This window comes from Schistocerca cancellata, chromosome 2 (assembly GCF_023864275.1).
Source record: "Schistocerca cancellata isolate TAMUIC-IGC-003103 chromosome 2, iqSchCanc2.1, whole genome shotgun sequence".
Classification (NCBI taxonomy): domain Eukaryota; kingdom Metazoa; phylum Arthropoda; class Insecta; order Orthoptera; family Acrididae; genus Schistocerca; species Schistocerca cancellata.
In genome coordinates, this window is record NC_064627.1 from 258,073,282 (window position 1) to 258,094,354 (window position 21,073).

Below are 21,073 nucleotides of genomic sequence, written 5' to 3' on the forward strand. Positions count from 1 at the left end.
GAAAATCTGAATCAGAAAGCTCTAGCAATGATTAGAGCCTCCATACGCTCGAGGGCAGACCAAAGCAATTAAGACATAGGAACACTCTTCGGTTTGTCCCTGGTGAACAACAGTGTTTCGTATATACATTACTGCAAAGAAGTCTTTTCGTAACATAAGAAGCTAATGTTACACGGTTCATTCATTTCTCAACACTAGTCTCTGCACACGACATACAGACATTATTTCTTAGCTCCAAGCACTGCACCCAACACACACACACACACACACACACACACACACACACACACACACTATCGGATGGCAGAAGGACCATGATGATGATGTTTTCTGCTTTGTAAAGCGTAGCTACCCACTTGTTTGCCTGAAAAATTGAATCTGCATCCCTCCATAACGAATAAGCTACTTATCTCAGAATGAGGATTAGACGTCAGTATTATCATGTATATCGCTACATGTAGGGCTTTCCAGATAATAACATCTAGCACATTAAAAGTATACTACATTAACGACAATACGCCTGCCATATGGTGATGCGATACACGCATCATTTTTTAGGATGACTCTTGATCCAGGGAAACGGCATAATGGGATGTATCGGGAATCCTAATCGTAAATTTTGCTTTTTGTCCAGTGAGACAGATTTTCTCTAATAAACTTCCATGCGGTTCTAAATTCCCAGTTGTATCAATGTGTATACAAATCGACTAAACGTAACCATGACCCTTATACGGGTGTGATACTACATGTAGAGAAGAGAGACTTATCAGAACACCACGAGTGCCGTAACCCTGCTTCCCAGAAATTTCACTCTGTGGAATAAACGAACACGTGTATCGGCTTACCCGTTGATGCTCGACGTTTCTGAGGAAAGGACTGTCAATGTTTTCGACGTGCTACAGACGACTTCTATGACAGGAAATTTTCAGCTGGAATGTTGGTGCACTGGATAGCGCCCTTTGTTCGCAAACCAATTACTTTTTTGTTTTATTTTATTTCCTTTATTTATTTATTTTCTCATTTATCTACGTATGCGTGTAGAATTTACTAGACGAAAGTCTCTTATCGAGCTGGGGGATACAAGGGCGTTATATTAATTGTAAAATTACAACAGCGTTTTACGATAAGTGTCATTCATACATCTATTACATCTTATTTGTGTGTATGTTATTTTCAACTCCACAGTCTTTTTAAATTTTCATATTCATATATTTCATTCTTATGTGAATTCTTATATTTCATTCTTATGTGAATTATTATATTAATTCTAGTAGTTCTACTCTGTTCTTATCTTTATTCCTGAGGAATATTTGGTCCATTCCCGTGGATGATGCCGCTCGCAGAAACATTCGAGACAGAAATTCCGAACACGTCGACCATCGCACGTCGGCAGTTTTGCCATAGCAAAATTCCTTCATATGAATCTCAGTCGGGGAGGAAACGTCGTTAATATTGCTGAAGATTTCACACATTGGCAATAATCTGGTGACAAACCGTACATAGCGGATCAATTTAACGAGAGCAGGCGCTTGCAGTTAGTTGTGAACGAAGATACACTACAGGAATCTCACCGAAACCAATTTAAAATAATATTCTCATTCATTCATTAATCATTGTTTAAATACAATTAGTAGATGCATAAGGGCAACGTTATTTCACTGCACATTTGAAAACATTCATGCAGTAAACATATACTGACTTGGTTAGATAAATGAAAAAAAAAATTACGTCGCCAACTTTGACCGCTGTTTTTCAGAAACGCTTGAGTACCTACGGATAAGTCGAGACACGCTTATCTTGACCCCTCTTGCACTGAGTGGCGTTTCTGTGAAATCGCCTGGTGGCATTTGCTGTGTTTTCCTCGTTAGTTCTGCTTCACATGATCACTATTTTCCCGAGTCTGTGTACATTTACATAGTGCAAGTAACTTTGGGTACGTAATGTTTCACATAGATGAGACATGTGATGCCACTATCAGTAGGAATGGCTCTTTGCTAAAGGGATCTTTTGTAAATCATGGTCACAGCCAAGTTAATTGTGCTGCAAACTCGCTACGGCTTATTATACGGGCCCCATTGGTCACTGGAGCCTTCTAGAACTAGAGCGATTTGAGTTCAATTTCTATATCCCTAGTATATACATTTACATCCCTCGTATTTGAAATTAAATTGTAGCAACATTTTTACCTTTTTCTTGGTGAAAAATATTCCATTTCATATTATAAATTTTTAGCTTTCGCTTTACTACCGTACTTTTCGTATCACTAACAGTCATATGACCACATAAGACTGTTCCACATCACTTTGGCATCCGAAAGAACGATGATAAGTTTGATGCGAGATGGAAGTAATACACGTAGAGGCTGTCTTGTTCCAAAAGACCCATCTGCTTAGGCAACCGAAAATCATACGAACAACCTATCCTAAAATAATACAAGCAGCAATGGAAAACAAGGAAAACTAAGGTTTAACGTATCGACGACGACGGGCTTATTTCACATAAGGAAACGATGTGCAGCAAAGTCAGCCTGTTCTCTACGAATGAATCTTTGGTTTAAGATAAATCTGGATGTGTGGATGCGGCACTGAACTGCTTCCTCGACAAAACGAGTCTCGGATCTTACCATTACGCCTGTCCACTCGGCATCACCAATTCAAAATATTTTTAGAATCTACTCGTATTGTACTTTTTGTCTCAGAATAGCAAATATGTACAAGAAAGATTGAATGACGTAAATATTTTGCAGGCTCTGACAGGTGTTGTCAAGGGGTAGAGCGTTTGGCTAGCAATAAAACGTTCTACTTCCCAGAATCGAACCTCCTCACTGCTTACATTCTGTATAAAAATCGTGAGCAATGGGAACCTTGTCAAAGAGGGCGGAGGAGTAGTCAGAATTTAAGGCCACTGGCTTGCCCTTGGATTGGCAAAATGCCTCTAAAATGCGGAAGAGCTAGCTATGATCAACGGCACGAGAATGCAGAAGGCAATGGAAACCATTGCGTTAAAGACACATTCGGTGATTTGACAAAATACTTAGGATAGCGATTTGCACATATTCATAGGCCGGTAGTGTCGCGTACACAAGGTATAAAAGGGCAGTGGCATGCAGAGCTGTCATTTGTACGCAGGTGATTCATGTGAAAAGGTTTCCGACGTGGTTGTGGCCACACGACGGGAATTAAGACTTTGAACGCGCAGTGGTAGTTGGAGCTAGCTGAAGGGGACACTCCACTTCGGAAGTCGTTAGGGAATTCAGTATTCCAAGATCTGCAGTGTGAAGAGTGTGCCAAGAGTAAAAAATTTCAGGCATTACCCCTCGTCACCGATAACGCACCACCTTTACTTAACGTCCGTTTGCGTAGAGTTTTCAGTGTTACCAGAAAAGTAGCACTCCTTAAAATAACCGTAGAAATCAGTGCGGCACGTATGACCAATGTATCCGTTAGGACGGCGCGGCGAAATTTCGGGATAATGGGCTGTGGCAGCAGCCGATAGACGAGACTGCCTTTGTTTACAACACGATAACCCCTTCAGCGCTTCTCCCTGGCTCGTGACTTTATCGGTTGGACTTTTTTCTTTGGAGTCATGAGTCTTCTGATCGCCACGAATTCCTCTTTTGTGCCATCCTTTTCATCTCAGAGTAGCATCTGCAAACTTCGTCCTCAATTACTTGCTAGACGTGGTCCAATCTCTGTCTTTCTCTAGAGTTTTTGCCCTCTACGGTCCCTCTAGTACAATGGACGTTTTCCCTGATGGCTTAACATATGTCCTATCATCCTGTCCCATCTACTTGTCAGTATTTTACACATATTCCTCTCCTCTCCAATTTAGCGCAGAACATTCTCATCCCTTACCTTCACACTACAACTTATTCTCAACATACCGATTCCCTTCTGTTCTGATTTTCCCACAGTCCATGTTCACTACCATACAATGCTATGTTCCAAACGTACATTCTCAGAAATTTCTTCCTCAAATGAAGGTCTATGTTTGATACCAGGAGACTTTGCTTGGCAAGGAATGCTCTGTTTGGCAGTGCTACTCTGCTTTTGACGTCCTCCTTGCTCCGTCCATCATTGGTTAATTTGCTGCCTAGGTAGCAGAATTCCTTAACGTCCACCTAATTCGTGACTATAGATCCTAAAGTTAAGTTTCTCGTTGTTGTCATTTATACTACTTCTCATTACGTCCGTCTTTCTTCGACTTTCTTACTCTCGGTTCATATTCTGTACTCATTAGATGGTCCATTCCATTCAGCAGATCCTGCAATTTTTCTTTACTTTCACTCAGAATAGCAATGTAATCAGCAAAATATATCTTTTCACCTAAAATTCGCTTAAACTCCTGAACCTTTTTTCTATTTCCATCATTGTTTCTTCGATGTACAGATTGAAGAGTAGGGGCGAAAGATTGCATACCTGTCTTACACCCTTTTTAATTCGAGCTCTTCGTTCCTAGTCGTCCACTCTTCTCATTGCCTTTTGGCTCTTGTACATATTGTATATTACCCGTCTCTCCCTATAGGTTACCCATATTTCCCCCAGAATTTCCAACACATTACATCATTTTACACTGTCGAACGCTTTTACCAAATCGACAAATCCTATGAAAGTGTCTTGAATTTTCTTCAGCCTTGCGTCCATTATCAACTGCAACCTCAGAATTGCCGCTCTAGTGTCTCTGGATCGTAGACAAATGGAAATCCGTGGTCAGGTCAGATGAGTCCCTGTTTGGTTGGTAAGAGCCTATGGCAGGGTTTTAGTGTGGCACAGACCCCACGAGGCCATGGACCAAAGTTTTCAACAAGGCACTGCGTAAGTGGCTACATAATGCTGAGGGCAATTTTCACATGGAATGGACTGAGTCCTGTGATCAAACTGAACAGATCATTGACTGAAAGTCGTAGAGTTCGGCTACTTGGAGACTCTTTGCAGCTATTCATGAACTTAATGTTCCCAAAGAACGATGACATTTTCATGGATGATATCGAGCTACATCACCAGGCCACCGTTGTTCGCTATTGGTTTGAAGAACATTCTGGATAATCGGAGCCCATGATTTTGTCACCTAGCTCGCCCGACATGGCACATAATCGAGAGGTCAGTTCGTGCACAAAATCCTACACTGGCAACACTTCTTCAGTTATGGACGACTGTGAAGTCCACATGGCTCCATATTTCTGGAGGGGACTTCCAAACATTTGTTGAGTCAATACTGCCGGCCGCGGTGGCCGTGCGGTTCTAGGCGCTATAGTCCGGAACCGCGGGACTACTACGGTCGCAGGTTCGAATCCTGCCTCGGGCATGGATGTGTGTGGTGTCCTTAGGTTAGTTAGGTTTAAGTAGTTCTAAGTTCTAGGGGACTGATGACCTAAGATGTTAAGTCCCGTAGTGCTCAGAGCCATTTTTTTGAGTCAATACTACGTCGTGTTCCTGCACTACGCCGGGTAAGAAGACGTCAGACGCGATATTAGGAGGTATCCCAAGAGGTCTCTCACCTCAGTGTAATGTGTGCCCTCAGGACATATGCCTTTCGAGTCATCTATATTAGTGTAAACGAGGAGAGGTTCTACCGATCAGGAAAACACTTACTTGTATTCTAAATTCCACAAGGTAACCGTAGCCTAGTATCCTGTGTTGGAAGGGCGATATATATCCACAAACAAATCTATCTTAGCAATTGCATTCTAAATTACGGGAGACATCCACCATTTGAAGAATTATATACACAAAGCCTTTTGCCTTCGTTTGTGGTGAAAATATAAATTTTATGATAAAGATTTGATACAAAAATCATGCAGATTCTGTCGTCTTATCTAGCTCTAGTGCCTAAAAACGCAAATGAATGATTAACGTTGACATTACTCGTGTTTACGAGCTTAACTTGGAGTCCGCTTTTCTTGCTCGTTCTTCCGCCCTTTCTTATAGTCAACTTCCTAATGCTTTGTGACGTAAGAATGAATAAAAGTCAGCAAACTGCAAAATCGTTCATGAGCAGAGGCTGTTTAATGAGGATGCTTAGATATTTACGGGACAGAACTGCGCTTAAAATGCTGAGAGGGTATAAGCGACAGACACTCGTCCGAAAAAAGAAGGTTCAGACTCTCATCCAGCAATTCAGAACTGTTGTTTTTTGTCATTACCTCTGTACAAACGAATATAAACACCCGTATGGTTTCTTTGGAAAGGTAGGAACAAATGTTTGCTCCTTTACATGCATTGTATACTTGAGTTCCTCTTAAATGAACTTAGCGTCACGCGATTCTGACATCTCAGTCTTCCTACGCATCTTAACCGTGGCAGTTACAACCCATTTTCCATAACGCTTAATACCAACGGAGGGGTATGGGCTACTATGTACTCAGTACCAAATAAACCTAAAGAGACAAAGTGTCATTAAATGTATTTCTATAAGTAGGATGCAGAACACGAAAATATCTTTTAGTACAGTGATAGCAACACTACCGCGTTTTGCACAATGTTTTCACCGTATTGTGGGGCATTTTGTGAACACCATACAAAAATTTATAAAAATACAAATTTCGCTGATTGTCATTGACATTCATTCGCAGCATATTTTTCAAAGTGATATACGGCGTGTTCGCCCCTTTGCAAACTTCTAGGGCTTGTAGAGGAGAATGAGTACATAATACTTTGAATCTGAATCCATGCTCGGAAATTTACCGTTTTCGTTATACGATGGTTTCGGTTCAGATGTGCAACGGGTCCACGACTGCTGAGATAAAGAGAAAACTCTCTGAATTCCTTGTCCTGGTATGCAACAGGGTAGACAGGTTCACGTGTACTACGTCAGAAGATGACCTGATTTCATTTAATGTCGTGTGCAAAGATTGATTTACGATACTTCTGTAGAGGCAGAAGAAGTTCTGCTGGCACTAGTTCTGGCTGCTCTGCTAGAAACTGAAGACACCAGGTTCTCATTCAAAATATTATGTATGAGCGTAAGTCAAATGAAAACCTTAAATATTTTTTTAAATATTTTTGTTGTGCAGATGTGGTACAAAGCCGTATTGCTTTTCACGCTCAATGCAAGTCCTCCAGCGCTTACAAAGTGCATTAACTCCTTTATAAAAAATTATTTTGGTAGTCCGCGGAACCACTCATGCACCGCAGGGCGTACCTCTTCATCACAACGGGACTTCTTTCCTCCCCTTGTGTCTTTGAGTGGTCCAAACATATGGAAATCACTTGGGGCAAAGTCTGATGAGTATGGTGGATAAGGAAGACACTCAAACTGTAGGCCTGTGATTGTTACAAATGTTGTACGGGCAGTGTGGGGCCTTGCATTGTCATGTTGTAAAAGATCACCTGCTGACAGCAATCCACGTCGCTTTGGTTTGATTGCAGGCCGCAGATTGCCGGCACGGTAACTCAGCGTGTTCGGTCAGGGGGTTTGCTGCCCCCTGTAATAAAAAAAACTGAGTTAATGGATCAACGACGAACGGAAACGGGTGTCTTTTGACGTCCGCCCCGAGCAGATACAACGAATGAAAACGAACAAAATGAGATATATATATATACAAATAAAGGTTGGATGTTGCGCTGTTGTATTTAAGCACGAACGGCACGATACGATGCAAGCGTCAGTTGTGATCAGAACAGCGATCTGTGTAGTGCTATGTCACAATTTAAAGAATTCGAACGCGAGCAAAGCGTTGGTTCTCGTATGGCAGGTGGTTCCGTAACCAAGGGAGCCGAAGCGTTTGGTGTTTCAAGGCGCACCACAATGAAGATTTATACAGCACACGGGGAAAGCGGAAAAACATCATCCGCTAAGTCTAAACGGTGGTGATAATTTGTGATAAGTATCGTGACAGACGGTCATCGCAGCCAATAGTGTTGAAAAATAAGAGGACGACAGCAGTAAAAGTCGTTACAGAACTAAATGTCGGCCTCGTGATCCTTGCCAGCACTAAAACGAAACGAACAGGGATCCACAAGAGGGAATTGCAAAGTGATCTGGAATTTCAAAACCACGTATCACCGATCCAAATTCCCGTAACTGGAAAACGTAGTGCTGAAACCATTAAAACCAAAAATGACATTTGGACGGATCAGTCTTTTTTAACTCTCTCAGCTTCCCATCCAGCGTCCCAAGAGTGAAACATGGTGGGGATTCGCTAATTATCTGATCAACAACATCGTGGAACTCCACGGGCCCTATGGTTACTCCGGAAGGCACATTACTACCGAGGACTGTGTGTCCATAACGAAATAATAACCAACAAGTTGCATAAAAGGAGTTTAATTTTGTTACCGGTTTCGGGCACTTGGTTCCCTTCTGCAGAAGGTTATACTAATCGCATTACTTCCGAGTGTCAACAATAAAGTGCATACAGGTCCTAAAAATATTCAGGAGCAGAATCCGCTATTGGATTCAGTGTTACGATCATTGCTTTTACTTCACAGAAGGTTGCTTTGACTTTTCTATATACTGAGGCTGTCCTTCTCACAATCGTTTCCTTTTCCATTTCTTCACATTTGTCTTGCAGCCATTTTGCATTAGCTTACTTGAACTGCCCATTTATTTCATTCCTAAGTAACATGTATTTGCGCACTCCTGAATTTCCCTTTACATCTTTGTTCTTCTTTCATCAACCAACTGAAGTATTTTTCGTGTTACCCATGGTTACCTCCTATGTACCTATGTTTTTCTTTTCAACTTCCGTGACTGTAATTTTTAAGAGACTCCCGTCCCTTTTAACTGAACTTCCTACTGAACATTTCCTTATCTCAGTATCTACAGCCGCAGAGAACTTCAAGCGTACCTCCTTATTCCTTAGTACTTTCGCACTCCATTTCCTTGCGCGTTGATTCTTTCCTGACTAGTCTCTTAAGCTGCAGCCTCCTCTTCATCATTACTCAGTTGCTGAGTTTATATCTGCTCCTGGGGACTCCTTACAATCCAGTATCTGATATCGGAAGCTCTACCTGAAGTCTTTCCGTGTCTCCCGCTATTTTCCAAGTACGCCTCATGCTCCTGTGATTCCTGAGCGGAGTATTGGCTATTACTAGCTGACATTTATAGCAAAACTCAGTTACCCTTCTCCTCTCTCATTCCTCATACCGAATTCACATTCTTTAATGGTGGCTTTTTTATTATAATTTATTGTTATTGGGTGTATTCATTATTCTAGCTTTTAAAATGTTTGAACTCAAATACAAAAGTAAACCAGGTTAAAATTATCTTTGGCGAAATGAGTCGTCAATTAAAGCAACAAAATTACGTACTTGAAAAATTATGTAATATATATTTTTAAATATTGAAATTTGAATGCAATTCGCCAGACATTACCGTCATATTTTTTAGCTAGGCTCCTCTGCCGGGATTGTCTGTTGGCGAGTATAATTTTGGGACGTGATTTACGCCTAAAAGTTAGCGGACTTCGTTTTGTGAAAAGTTAATTTTTAGATACAGGTTCCATACTGAAAGCAAGCCAAACGTGTTACACTGATTGGTGCCGTTAATATGCGACCATTCACTTACTGACATCCCCACACAAAGTAAGCCACATTTAATTAACAAATTAATGAAAAACCAGAGGAAAAAAGGTATTATTAGTGGTAATAATAAACACAATGAAATTCAATAGTTATTATTATGCAAAATGAGCACGAATAGCAAAATCTCTACGTGACATAGACCAAACGAAATATTTTATGACCGTACCAGATAATGGCTGAAAAGGAAGAGAGCGAACAAAAAAGTTGCGAGCCCTTATTCGCTTGAATTACATAGATAATCCAATTACAGAGATATTAATTTCATTGTAATCGCAGTGTGTATTGTCAAAGATAAAATCGTCTCAGCGCTACTGCGCGAAAACACACAGTCACGAAATCCGCTAACACTTGGAGAAACATTACACATCCACCTAAATTTTTAAAAGTTTGTCAAGTCTTTGTAAGAATTTTTAAAAATTTACATCCCTTCATTAACTTTTACTTTTTAGATTGTCCTTTTTTGCATGAATTCGCCGTATATTGTATTTCGTTTTCGTAGTACTTCATCAGTTTATAGTACATCAGACACATAATAATATTACTTAAATCTCTGTTCATTAGTGTGACAATTAGTGATTTATTCATTGTAGAAGTCTCTGCACCATTCTTGGCGATAATTTGTCTGGGATGTGAAAAGTTTTTTGAGTCAACTGTACACTTTAATGATTTTGATATATTACACCTCGTATCTAGTCAACTCATTTTTAAGAGAATGGTAATTTTAAGGTCCGTCCTGTTCTAAAGTGATTCTACTTACAAAATATTTTCAGATATGCCATTTTGACTGTAAATTAAGTTAATGATTCATGAAGAAACGTACTTTGACAAACATACGGCTTACTCGTGTATGTGACATTTCCTGCTTTAGGAACTTCCTGACTGCTACACTGTCTAGCGGAAAAAGGGAAGCATCCCGAAGGGGGAGACAGAACAAAATGAAATTTTACGGCGTGAAAGGGCTTGTGCGATTATTTCAGTCAATACAAGGTCGAGCAAAAAACTTTGGCATTACGAGCTTTGTTACCAGTATGATGTCACGCCCTCTCTGACCTAGATGCGTTCTATTATTCGTCTAGAAAGGGTCTCGTAAAGCCATTGTATCGTCTCCTAAGGCTAGCTGTCCTGCAAGTGATGAAACATGCATACTGGTCATGGGACGGAATGGACGTCTCAGCTGAGGGGAATGGACGTCTGAGCTGGTCCCAGACATGGTCTATTGGAGACATGGAAGTACAAGATCACGCAATTTGCCCTGTTGATAAATGGCGCCACATTACCGTCGCATGAGAGGTAATACATGAGGACTCAAGAAGTCCATGACGTACGGTTGTGCCATCAGAGTTCCCACAGCTATAGCCAACCGTAACATGAAGTCAAGCCGTATCCTGCAGCCAAACTCGATGGTTTCCACACCATGATGTCTCTCTAAAACACTACAAGAACGGAATTTCTCCTAAACTCGCCGCAGTACTCGCCAGCGATGGTCGTGCAGAAGCTCGATTCAGTGGAAACACACTACAACGCCATCCGTCAGCAGCTTCTCTGCCAGGGCATCACTCCAGACGCAGCCACATGTGTTGTGATGTTAATGGCAGTCTACGCATGGGACGATAAATCCCTGTTTCGGCTGTTGCCAGTATCCAGCCAACGTTTAGGAAGGATACAGTTTACTGCAGGGAGACCATTACACGTTCTCGGAAGGCACGTGCGGATGTGCTTGGTACAGAATACGGTGATGCTCCCTTCGGGTTGTCAGACGTGTTCGATAAAAACTTTGACGACGATTATGCTTGACCTCACATTGTCATGCAGTCCAATATTGGGAAACTGTCACATGTGTGTGTCACCGCAATCAGGATATCGCACGATTCGACCAGCCGTTAGAGTTGAGACCCACAATGACATGGCTTTCAAACTCGGTTAGGTGCCGACAACGCTTTCTCACAGGAGCACGCAGTGTATCCGTGTCCTTCAAACTGCTCACGCACCATCGGACGTTGCTCACGCTCTTTATGCTCCAAGGTGACAAATGACGTAGGGCAACGATATCACACGTAGAGATGGTGGTATTACCGCGTACACGAGGTGTAATAGGGCAGTGCATTAGCGGAGCTGTCGTTTGTACCCACATGATTCATGTGAAAAAGTTATGATTATGGTCACCCGACGGGAGTTAACAGACTCTGAATCCATAATGGCATTTGGAGCTAGACACATTGTACATCCAATTTCGGAAATCGTTACGGAACTCAGTATTCCGCGATCCACGGAGTCAAGAGCGTGCCGAGAATACCAAATTTCAGGCGTCACCTCTCACCACGGACAACACAGTGGCCGACGGCCTTCACTTAATGACCGAGAACAGCGGCGTTTGCGTAGAGTTGTCAGTGCTAAATGACAAGCAAAAGCCAATCGGGATGAGCCGAGCGGTCGGGGGTTACAGTCATCGACTGTGCGGCTGGTCCCGGCGGAGGTTTGAGTCCTCCCTCGGGCATGGGTGTGTGTGTTTGTCCTTAGGATGATATAGGTTAACTAGTGTATAAGCTTAGGGACTGATGACCTTAGCAGTTAAGTCCCATAAAATTTCACACACATTTGAACATTTTTGACAAGTAAAACTGCGTGAAATAACCGCACAGTTCATTGTGGGACGTACGAAAAACATATCCGTGTGGACAATGCGGTGAAATTTGTCGTTAACGGGATATGGGAACAAACGACCGACGTGATTGCCTTTTCTAACAGCGCGGCATCACCTGCAGCATCTGTCCGGGCTCGTGGCCGTATCATTTGACCCTAGACGACTGGAAAGCCGTGACTTGGTCAAATGAGTCCCGATTTCAATTGGTGAGAGCTGGTTTTAAGGTTCGAAACTCGCGCAGCTCAATGAAGCCATGGACCCCAATTGTCAACAAGGCACTGTGAAGCTTGGTGGTGGCTCGATAATGGTACGGGCTGTGTCTGTATGGAATGGTCTGGGTCCTCTGGATACTTGGAGACCATATTCAGCTATTCATCGAAGTGATGTTCCCAAACAGTGATGGAAGTTCTCCTGGTGACAATGCACCATGTCACCGATCGCCCAACATGAATCCCATATATCATTTATGGAACATAGTCGGAACGTCAGTTCGTGCACAAAATCCTGCACCGGCAATTATGGACGGCTATAAAGGCAGCATGGCTTCTTGAGCTTTGTTGACTCCATGCCACGTCAAGTTACTGCACTATGTCGGGCAGAAGTTGGTATCCCATGAATTTTGTCAGCTCAGTGTGTACCCAACCAAGACTGGGTACAACACTCAGCACGAGCAACATTTATGCATTCTTGTGACCATTCAATGTGTTGCATTGAAGTGCAACATTTTACACATCCAACGATGGAGCGTACATATACAGTTACACTGACGTTCGACCATGTTTCAAGTATTTTGTCAGGCATTGTACTTTCGAATCGACCTCTGTATCGTGCCAAGGTACTTCGAAGTGTGTTCTGTCTGGTTTTGTAGAGGGCACTATGGTCTGGGAATGCATTTGGCAGCTTCCGGTGGCACTTCTCATTATGGCATCGCCTCGAGTGCTTCTCGCAGACGACAGTGTGTGTTCCTCTGCAGGCGGTGTTGGCCTCCGGGCGAGCAGCTTCCGCAACCTTACGGGCCACTGGATTACCAAGGTGGGTGTAGACTCCTCTGTCGCTAACACTACCTTTCACACTAGACAAACTCATCAGTTGTGTGGTCTGTTACAGGCGGCTCTCATCCGCAAAAGTAGGCGAGATATCAGCGAGCTGCGGTTTGAGCAAAGGCCGCTGCATTACGACATCGACATTACCCGTCAGATCTGTGGTGACGTTGAAACCCTGACGACAGTTTTCACTGTTGTAGGTCAGTATTAAATATCACCAAAGGGGCTTCCGAGTTCCCACAAATTTTTGTTTTAGTGAAGTGTAGCTTCACCTCCGGGTGCCTACGAAGACCAATAAATGGAGGAAAACTTTGTTTCGATCAGAATCAAAGACTTATACTGAGAATCGTTAAATCCTTTCATGCATACGTATCTGTTCCCTATTTCTGCTTCTTTCCTTGCGAATTAGGCTCTGTAGCGAATAATGCTTCTGCTCCTCATTGACGTTGTTGGTTTTCATTTCCTTCCATGCTCATCACAGTGTTATTCGCACTTCTTGATAAACGTATTCGTGGAGACGGCGATTCAAAACTCCGCCCAAAAGGCACGGCCGCTTTCCTTCATTGTACTGCAAAATCACAATTTCTGCAACATCTCTGACGATCTCTTCCTCGAATGCGGGTAAAAACGAAACTTTCTTTCTTCTAAAAACTTCATACATTGACGCAAATAACTGCAAGACCAAAAGGTATTTAAACCAGAGAAATGAAATTTTGGAAATTGTCTAGGTAACATATTTAAGTGATTAACATTGGAAGATCACAGAGTAACGTAAACTTAAGCTAAGCCATTGCAAATGTCAAATGCTGGAACATTAATAACCGGTGTAAGCGTCGAATGTTGAATTCTAGCATGCAAGCAGGTGCTGGATGTCAGTTTATGGGATGGAGTTCCACGTCTGTTGAAGTCGCTAGGCCAATACAGGGACGGTTAAAGCTGTTTGTGAGTGACAGCTGGAGTTGTCGTCCGATTACGTCCCATTTGCGCTTGATTGCAGACACATTACGTGATCGAGCAGATCATGCCAAGATGATGGCACTCTGTAGAGCTTGTTGCGCTACAGCGCCAGTATGTGGGCGAGCGTTATCCTGTTGGAAAATAGTCGCAGGAATGTCGTTCATGAATGGCAGCACAACACGTCGAATCGATAGATTGACGTATAAATTTGCAGTTAGGATGTGTGGGATAACTACGGGACTGTTCCTGATGCCGTACTAAATCGCATCCCAGACTACCAGATGTAGGTCCAATATTCCTAGGATGCAGACAGCATGGTTGCAGGCCATCAACTAGCCTCCTTGTAACCAGCACACAGCATCTCTGTCGGGAAAGAACCAGCTTTCATCGGAAAACACTGCAGATCTTACCCTGCCAATGAGCTCTGGCTTAAGCCATTGATGTTAATGGGTTCAGTGAAATACACACTACTAGGTGCCTGGCTCTGAGCTGTCCTTTAAGTAACCGGTTTGTAACAGTTCGTTGTGTCACTGTGGTGCCACTTGCTGCTCCAGTTGCTGCTGCAAATGTAGCACGATGCGCCAGTGGCATACACTGAACACGACGATCTGCCCTCTAAGTAGTGCCACGTAGCCATCCGGAGCACAGTCTCTTGCGACCGTACATTCTCGTGACAATCGGTGCCGGCAGTCGCGTACAGTGGCTACATTATTGCCAAGTCTTTCTGCGGTATCGTAGAAGAAACACCCGTGTTCTCGTAGCCCTATTACGCAGCCTCTTTCAAATCAATAACGACTTCTTCGTCTTCTTCAAGGCGTTCTTGACTAACAACTCATCACGTCCAGTGTCAAAGATAATAGACGCTCACAACGGTTACCGTGCGTGTTCAAAAGAGACATATTTTCACCGACGTAGTGGCGCTACTAGTATGACTGGCACGAAACTCGAATGGACATCATCTCTGATATGTAGAAATATATCCACCAACCTTCGTTTATGTCGCACAGCTCCTTCTTGGTGTTGCTTTTTTCTCCGTGTCTGCAGTTCACTGCCAAGTCTCAGTTCTCTTACCATCAACAGGTATCGTTATACATGTGAAACAGTTCCTGATTGCATTACGTGTTCCCACTTCTTGCCATATGAATCTATGTAATGCACCCAGGAGCGCTGTCGAACACGATATTTTTGATGGTTCGAGTGTTATTGTGTGGGGAGGCATAGTATCTCACGGGAGCGCTGACCTCCACATCTTTGAACACGGTACATTCACCGGTAAACGTTATTGTGACCCTGAATTCCTACCCCATGTGCAATTTTCCACCGGTGCCTTTGGTCCTGACTTCATGTTTGTGGATGACAATGCGCGACGGCAGAGACAGTGCAGCTGAAGGAGCTCTATCAAGATATTAGCAGCAAATTTTCAGAGTGTTCGGAATAAATTTCCTGAATTTACTGCCCTCCAGGAAGTGTGTGGCGCGCAAATTATTCTCGGGACTGAGACCTGACTGAACCTTGAGATAGGAAGTTCTGAAATATTTAGTGAGGGTTGGAACGTATATCGGTAAGACAGATTAGACACCGTAGGAGGTGGTGTCTTAATTGCAGTTGGCAAAAATATTGTGTCTACTGGGGTCGAAGTAGAGTGTGATTGTGATGTTATCTGGACACGTTTAACAGGGCTAGGAGAAATAAAGTGAATTGTTGGATGTTATTACCGGCCACCAGGTTCCATCGTGACAGTTCTAGGATCATTCAAAGGGATTCTACATTCTGTATCGCAGAAGTACCCGGATCACGCTATATTAGTTGGAGGGGACTTCAACCTACCTAGTACAGACTGGGATGTCTATGGATTCATTACAGGTGGTATAGACAAGCCGTCGTGTGAGTTACTTTTGAAAGGATTATCCGAAAACTGTCTTGAGCAGTTAAATCGTCAGCCAACGCGTAATGGAAATATTTTAGATCTGGTAGCTACGAACAGACCAGACCTCATCGACGGTGTCAGTGTTGAGACAGGGGTTAGTGATCATGACGTTGTCATTACGACTATGGTTACGAAAGTTAAAAAGTCGGTCAAGAAGTCTAGGAGAGTATTCTTATTAGAAAGGGCAAATAAGCAGTTGTTAGCATCCCACTTACTAAATGAATCGACTTCATTTACTTCCGGTACGATGGACGTGGAAGAATTAGGGGCAAATTTTAAACACATTGTAAATCACGCATTGTACAAGTATGTGCCGAAAAAGTGGGTTACGGACGGAAAAGACCCACCGTGGTTTAACAGCGCAATTCGGAGAATGCTCAGGAAACAAAGACGGTTGCACTCGCGGTACAAGAAAGATCGGGAGAACGAGGACAGGCAAAAGTTAGTGGGGATTCGTGCTACCGTAAAAAGAGCGATGCGCGAAGCATTCAACCACTACCACCGCCATACCATAGCAAAGGATCTTGCCGAAAACCCAAGGAAATTCTGGTCTTAGGTAAAATCGGTAAGCGGGTCGAAGGCTTCCATCCAGTCACTCACAGATCAGTCTGGCCTGGCAACGGAAGACAGCAAAACGAAAGCTGAAATTTTAAATTTAGCATTTAAGTAATCTTTCACGCAGGAGGATCGTGCAAACATACCGCCGTTTGAGTCTCGTACAGATTCCCGTATGGAGGACATAGTGAGAGACATCCCTGGAGTTGTGAATCAGCTGAATGGGTTGAAAATAAATAAATCTCTAGGTCCTGATGAGATTCCAATTCGGTTTTACAGAGAGCACTCTACTGCATTGGCTCCTTACTTAGCTAACATTTACCGCGAATCTCTTGCCCAACGTAAAGTCCCGAGCGACTGGAAAAAGCACAGGTGACGCCTGTATATAAGAAGGGTAGACTGACGGATCCTCAAAATTACAGACCAATATCCTTAACATCAGTTTGTTGCAGGATTCTCGAACATATTCTCAGTTCGAATATAATGAATTTCCTTGAGACGGAGACGTTGCTGTCCACGCATCAGCGCAGCTTTAGAAAGCATCGCTCCTGCGAAACGCAACTCGCCCTTTTTTCACAGGATATCTTGTGAACCATGGATGAAGGATATCAGACGGATGCCATATTCCTTGACTTCCGGAAAGCGTTTGACTTGGTGCCCCACTGCAGACTCCTAACTAAGGTACGAGCGTATGGGATTGGTTCCCAAATATGTGAGTGGCTCGAAGACTTCTTAAGTAACAGAAACCAGTACGTTGTCCTCGATGGTGAGTGTTCATCGGAGATGAGGGTATCATCTGGAGTGCCCCAGGCAAGTGTGGTATGTCCGCTGTTGTTTACTATCTACATAAATGATCTTTTGGATAGGGTGGATACCAATGTGCGGCTGATTGCTGATGATGCTGTGGTGTGCGGGAAAATGTCCTCGTTGAGTGACTGTAGGAGGATACAAGATGACTTGGACAGGATTTGTGATTGGTGTAAAGAATGGCAGCTAACTCAAAATATAGATAAATGTAAATTAATGCAGATAAATAGGAAAAAGAATCCTGTAATGTTTGGATACTCCATTAGTGGTGTAGCGCTTGACACAGTCACGTCGATTAAATATTTGGGCGTAACATTGCAGAGCTATATGAAGTGGGACAAGCTTGTAACAGCAGTTGTGGGGAAGGCGGATAGTCGTCTTCGGTTCATTGGTAGAATTTTGGGAATATGTGGTTCATCTGTAAAGGAGACCGTTTATAAAACACTAATACGACCTATTCTTGAGTACTGCTCGAGCGTTTGGGATCCCTATCAGGTCGGATTGAGGGAGGACATAGAAGCAATTCAGAGGCGGGCTGCTAGATTTGTTACTGGTAGGTTGGATCATCACCCGAGTGTTACGGAAATGCTTCAGGAACTCTGGTGGGAGTCTCTAGGGGAAAGGAGGCGTTCTTTTCGTGAATCACTACTGAGGAAATTTAGAGAACCAGCATTTGAGGCTGACTGCCGTACAATTTTACTGCCGCCAACTTATATTTCGCGGAAACACCACAAACATAAGATAAGAGAGATTCGGGCTCGTACCGAGTCATATAGGCAATCATTTTTCCCTCGTTCTGTTTGGGAGTGGAACAGGGAGAGAAGATGCTAGTTGTGGTACGAGGTGCCCTCCGCCACGCACCGTATGGTGGATTGAAGAATATTTATGTAGATGTAGATATAGAAATGATATTTGGCGGGTAGACTGATCTGCCCATTCCCCCGACTCTAATCTGATGGAGCAAATGCGATGGGTGATGTACTGCTGAAGCACATAAACTTGCACCAACGAGCATACCGCAGTTGTCAAACCGCAGTTGTCAACCGCACTGGTGGTGGAATGCAACGTCATACCGTAAGAACTCCTTACCAACCTTGTTCCCAGAATGGAGACACGATGCAGAGATTGTATTGTCGTGCGTGGTGATTACAAACGCTTTACAGAACCATGTCCCGCTTTTTGTAACGTACAGGGACCCATCATAGATCGTAGTGGCTTCATTGTAATTATTGTATTGGAATGGAAGCGTCATTTTTGTTCGCCTCATTTCGAATTTCTTTCAGTGCCTTTGTTCTATGTTGCGCAGTTCATATTCTATCTATAGTCCAACTTTCACCGAGCTATGTTGCTTGGCAGTGATACATCGCGCAGGTTACTTTCGTCCGTAACTTTTACACGCCATTGCTATTTCACACTTTTCTTCCACGGCTGCACTTAAATCTGTGCGGTGCCTCTCATTGACTAACCATAATAGTACTTCACGCAGAGTGAAATGTAATCCATTAAATAAACAAATAAACAAATGCAAATTGATGTCTTAAATGTTTCTCAGTACTGAGGATTTTTTAAAGGATATCAATGTCGAAAGGCAGCGGTCCAACAACCTCTACATATTCTAATGCCTTTTTTTTTTTAAAAAAAAACTTGTTTTAGACTGGTACAAGTAGCTGAGCAACTACTGTGTGGATTGCCGGTTTCTTTTTACCCAATATTGAAGTAGTGTAGCTCATAAAAAAGGTAAATATACTTCCAAAATAGCTCTCATGAAAGAACAGAGTGAAAATTTCTCTAGTTGACACAAAAATGATATTCACATTATGAATTATTACGAGGTATGTTATGTTGTACATATAGAGAAAGTACGTGACGCGAGTGTCAACTTTTCTGCTTCGAATTGGCTTTTACTTAAGTAGTAGTGTTCTAGTAATTTTGTTTAATGAATAAACTGTAAAACCGCTTCTTCGTATACTTCTGTTATTTATAATTTATCGGCAAATGACATTTATCTCTAGTTGGTGAAGAATTGTGTGTTATCTCCTACTTCAGAATGCCAACGTGCTACAGTTTTGTGTAAGAGGGACAAGATGAATGGGATCACAAAGCTTACATGACAGATGATTACGTCGAGCTGGTGCACAAATTAACATTGGACCACTGAAGTGTAAAGGTATACGACGTATCTGACACTATAGGAATAAGGAAAGGGCAGTACCTGTAAAAGGAAGAGGAAATACTCGAGTGAGAAAGATTTACATAAGATAAGTGACATCCTTCATGTTGACAAAACGAAAATTCTAGACGAGTTTCTCAGAATAGTTTCACAGTGTCAAGAAACTTTCAGCTGGTTATTACTATTTCCACTATTTTAATCCAGACGCGAAACAGCAGACAAGACAGGGGAACAAAATTGCAAAAAACGAAGTGAATCCAACTGCATTTCCCAGTGCTGTTTATAGTTATTGATTATCTCTCCGATTATAAAAACGTAACTAGGCGAGAATGAATTTTTTGCATCAAATGAATAGAAAAGTCTTCATGGGAACAGTAGTGCTGCACCAAATGGGACACATTATACATGATAGTACTTTCTGCAGTACGTGTCAGAGAATTACTATATAGTGTGGAGACGGTGATCATACTTTAGTTGTGTTTCGGTCTTCTTCTATGAGTTCAGTGAGAAGAGACTTAGAGATAGAAATGATACATAGGTCCTTCGCTTGCAACATCAAGTATTCAATTCTCTTCCGCTTCTCTGTCTACTGATGATTAACTTCAGGAACGACTATAATCCTTTTTACCTTACATTTTGGATTGTAATAATGAAGCAATTATATGTTTTGGGAAAGCTTAATTAACACATTCAGTGTATTAACAAATATCACAGTGTTCTGTCTGAAAATATTGCACTGTAGTCAAATTCAAAACAACAGGAAGAAGGACTGAAGGCTTATTCTGTGACCATTTCATTGAGCTATGCTGATCTCCATGTATTTAAACAAGCTCTTGGTTCTCTATGAGTCCAGGAAAAGCAATAAAATCTACACACACCGTCTCGCTGAGACATGATGTTTGTACTGTTTGTATGCCTCTACACCTGGCTGGAATCTTATGGAATGAGTGTACCTCGCAGGTAATATTCTCACGCTAAGAAATCACTTACATGCCTAGTGTTATATTAATGAAGATATATCGAATACTATCAACTTTTATACGAACTTATTAACTCTTTTTTTGTTATATTTGATGAGAATTTATATCTTCCGCTCAATATTCAGTTTTATGATTTTTCCAACCATACCATCTTTTACAAGCTGGTCTGAAGCAATCTGAAGAGCTTGTGACAGCGCTGCAGTGTATTCTCTACTGACAAATAATTATTAAGAAAAGAATATCGATATGTTGCGCCGTTCCGTACCTAATTTCATTGTAGTCAGTCAGTTAGGCCGTTAGATGAGCAGATTCAAACGGCCCACCAGAGACAGTGTCGCCAAACATGTTCTTCATTGAGGTTTCTAAAACCGAACAAGTGAGGGACGCAGAAACTGGTCATAGGACGGTAGTATGGAACGAACCCGAGCTAACAGCTGAGGACTCTCGTGCGCTATCATGTACGCAACGG

At 42.4% G+C, this 21,073-nt stretch overlaps 1 protein-coding gene across 1 annotated transcript in view; it reads left to right on the forward strand.

Moving 5' to 3' along the window:
* Nucleotides 1–21,073, forward strand: part of LOC126161595 (hemolymph lipopolysaccharide-binding protein-like) — a 48,422-nt gene that overhangs the window by 9,486 nt on the left and 17,863 nt on the right. The window contains exons 2-3 of the mRNA XM_049917542.1: nucleotides 13,034–13,197; nucleotides 13,273–13,408. Coding sequence (XP_049773499.1) covers nucleotides 13,042–13,197; nucleotides 13,273–13,408 — 292 coding nt within the window. The 5' untranslated portion in view covers nucleotides 13,034–13,041. The remainder of the gene's footprint in view (nucleotides 1–13,033; nucleotides 13,198–13,272; nucleotides 13,409–21,073) is intronic.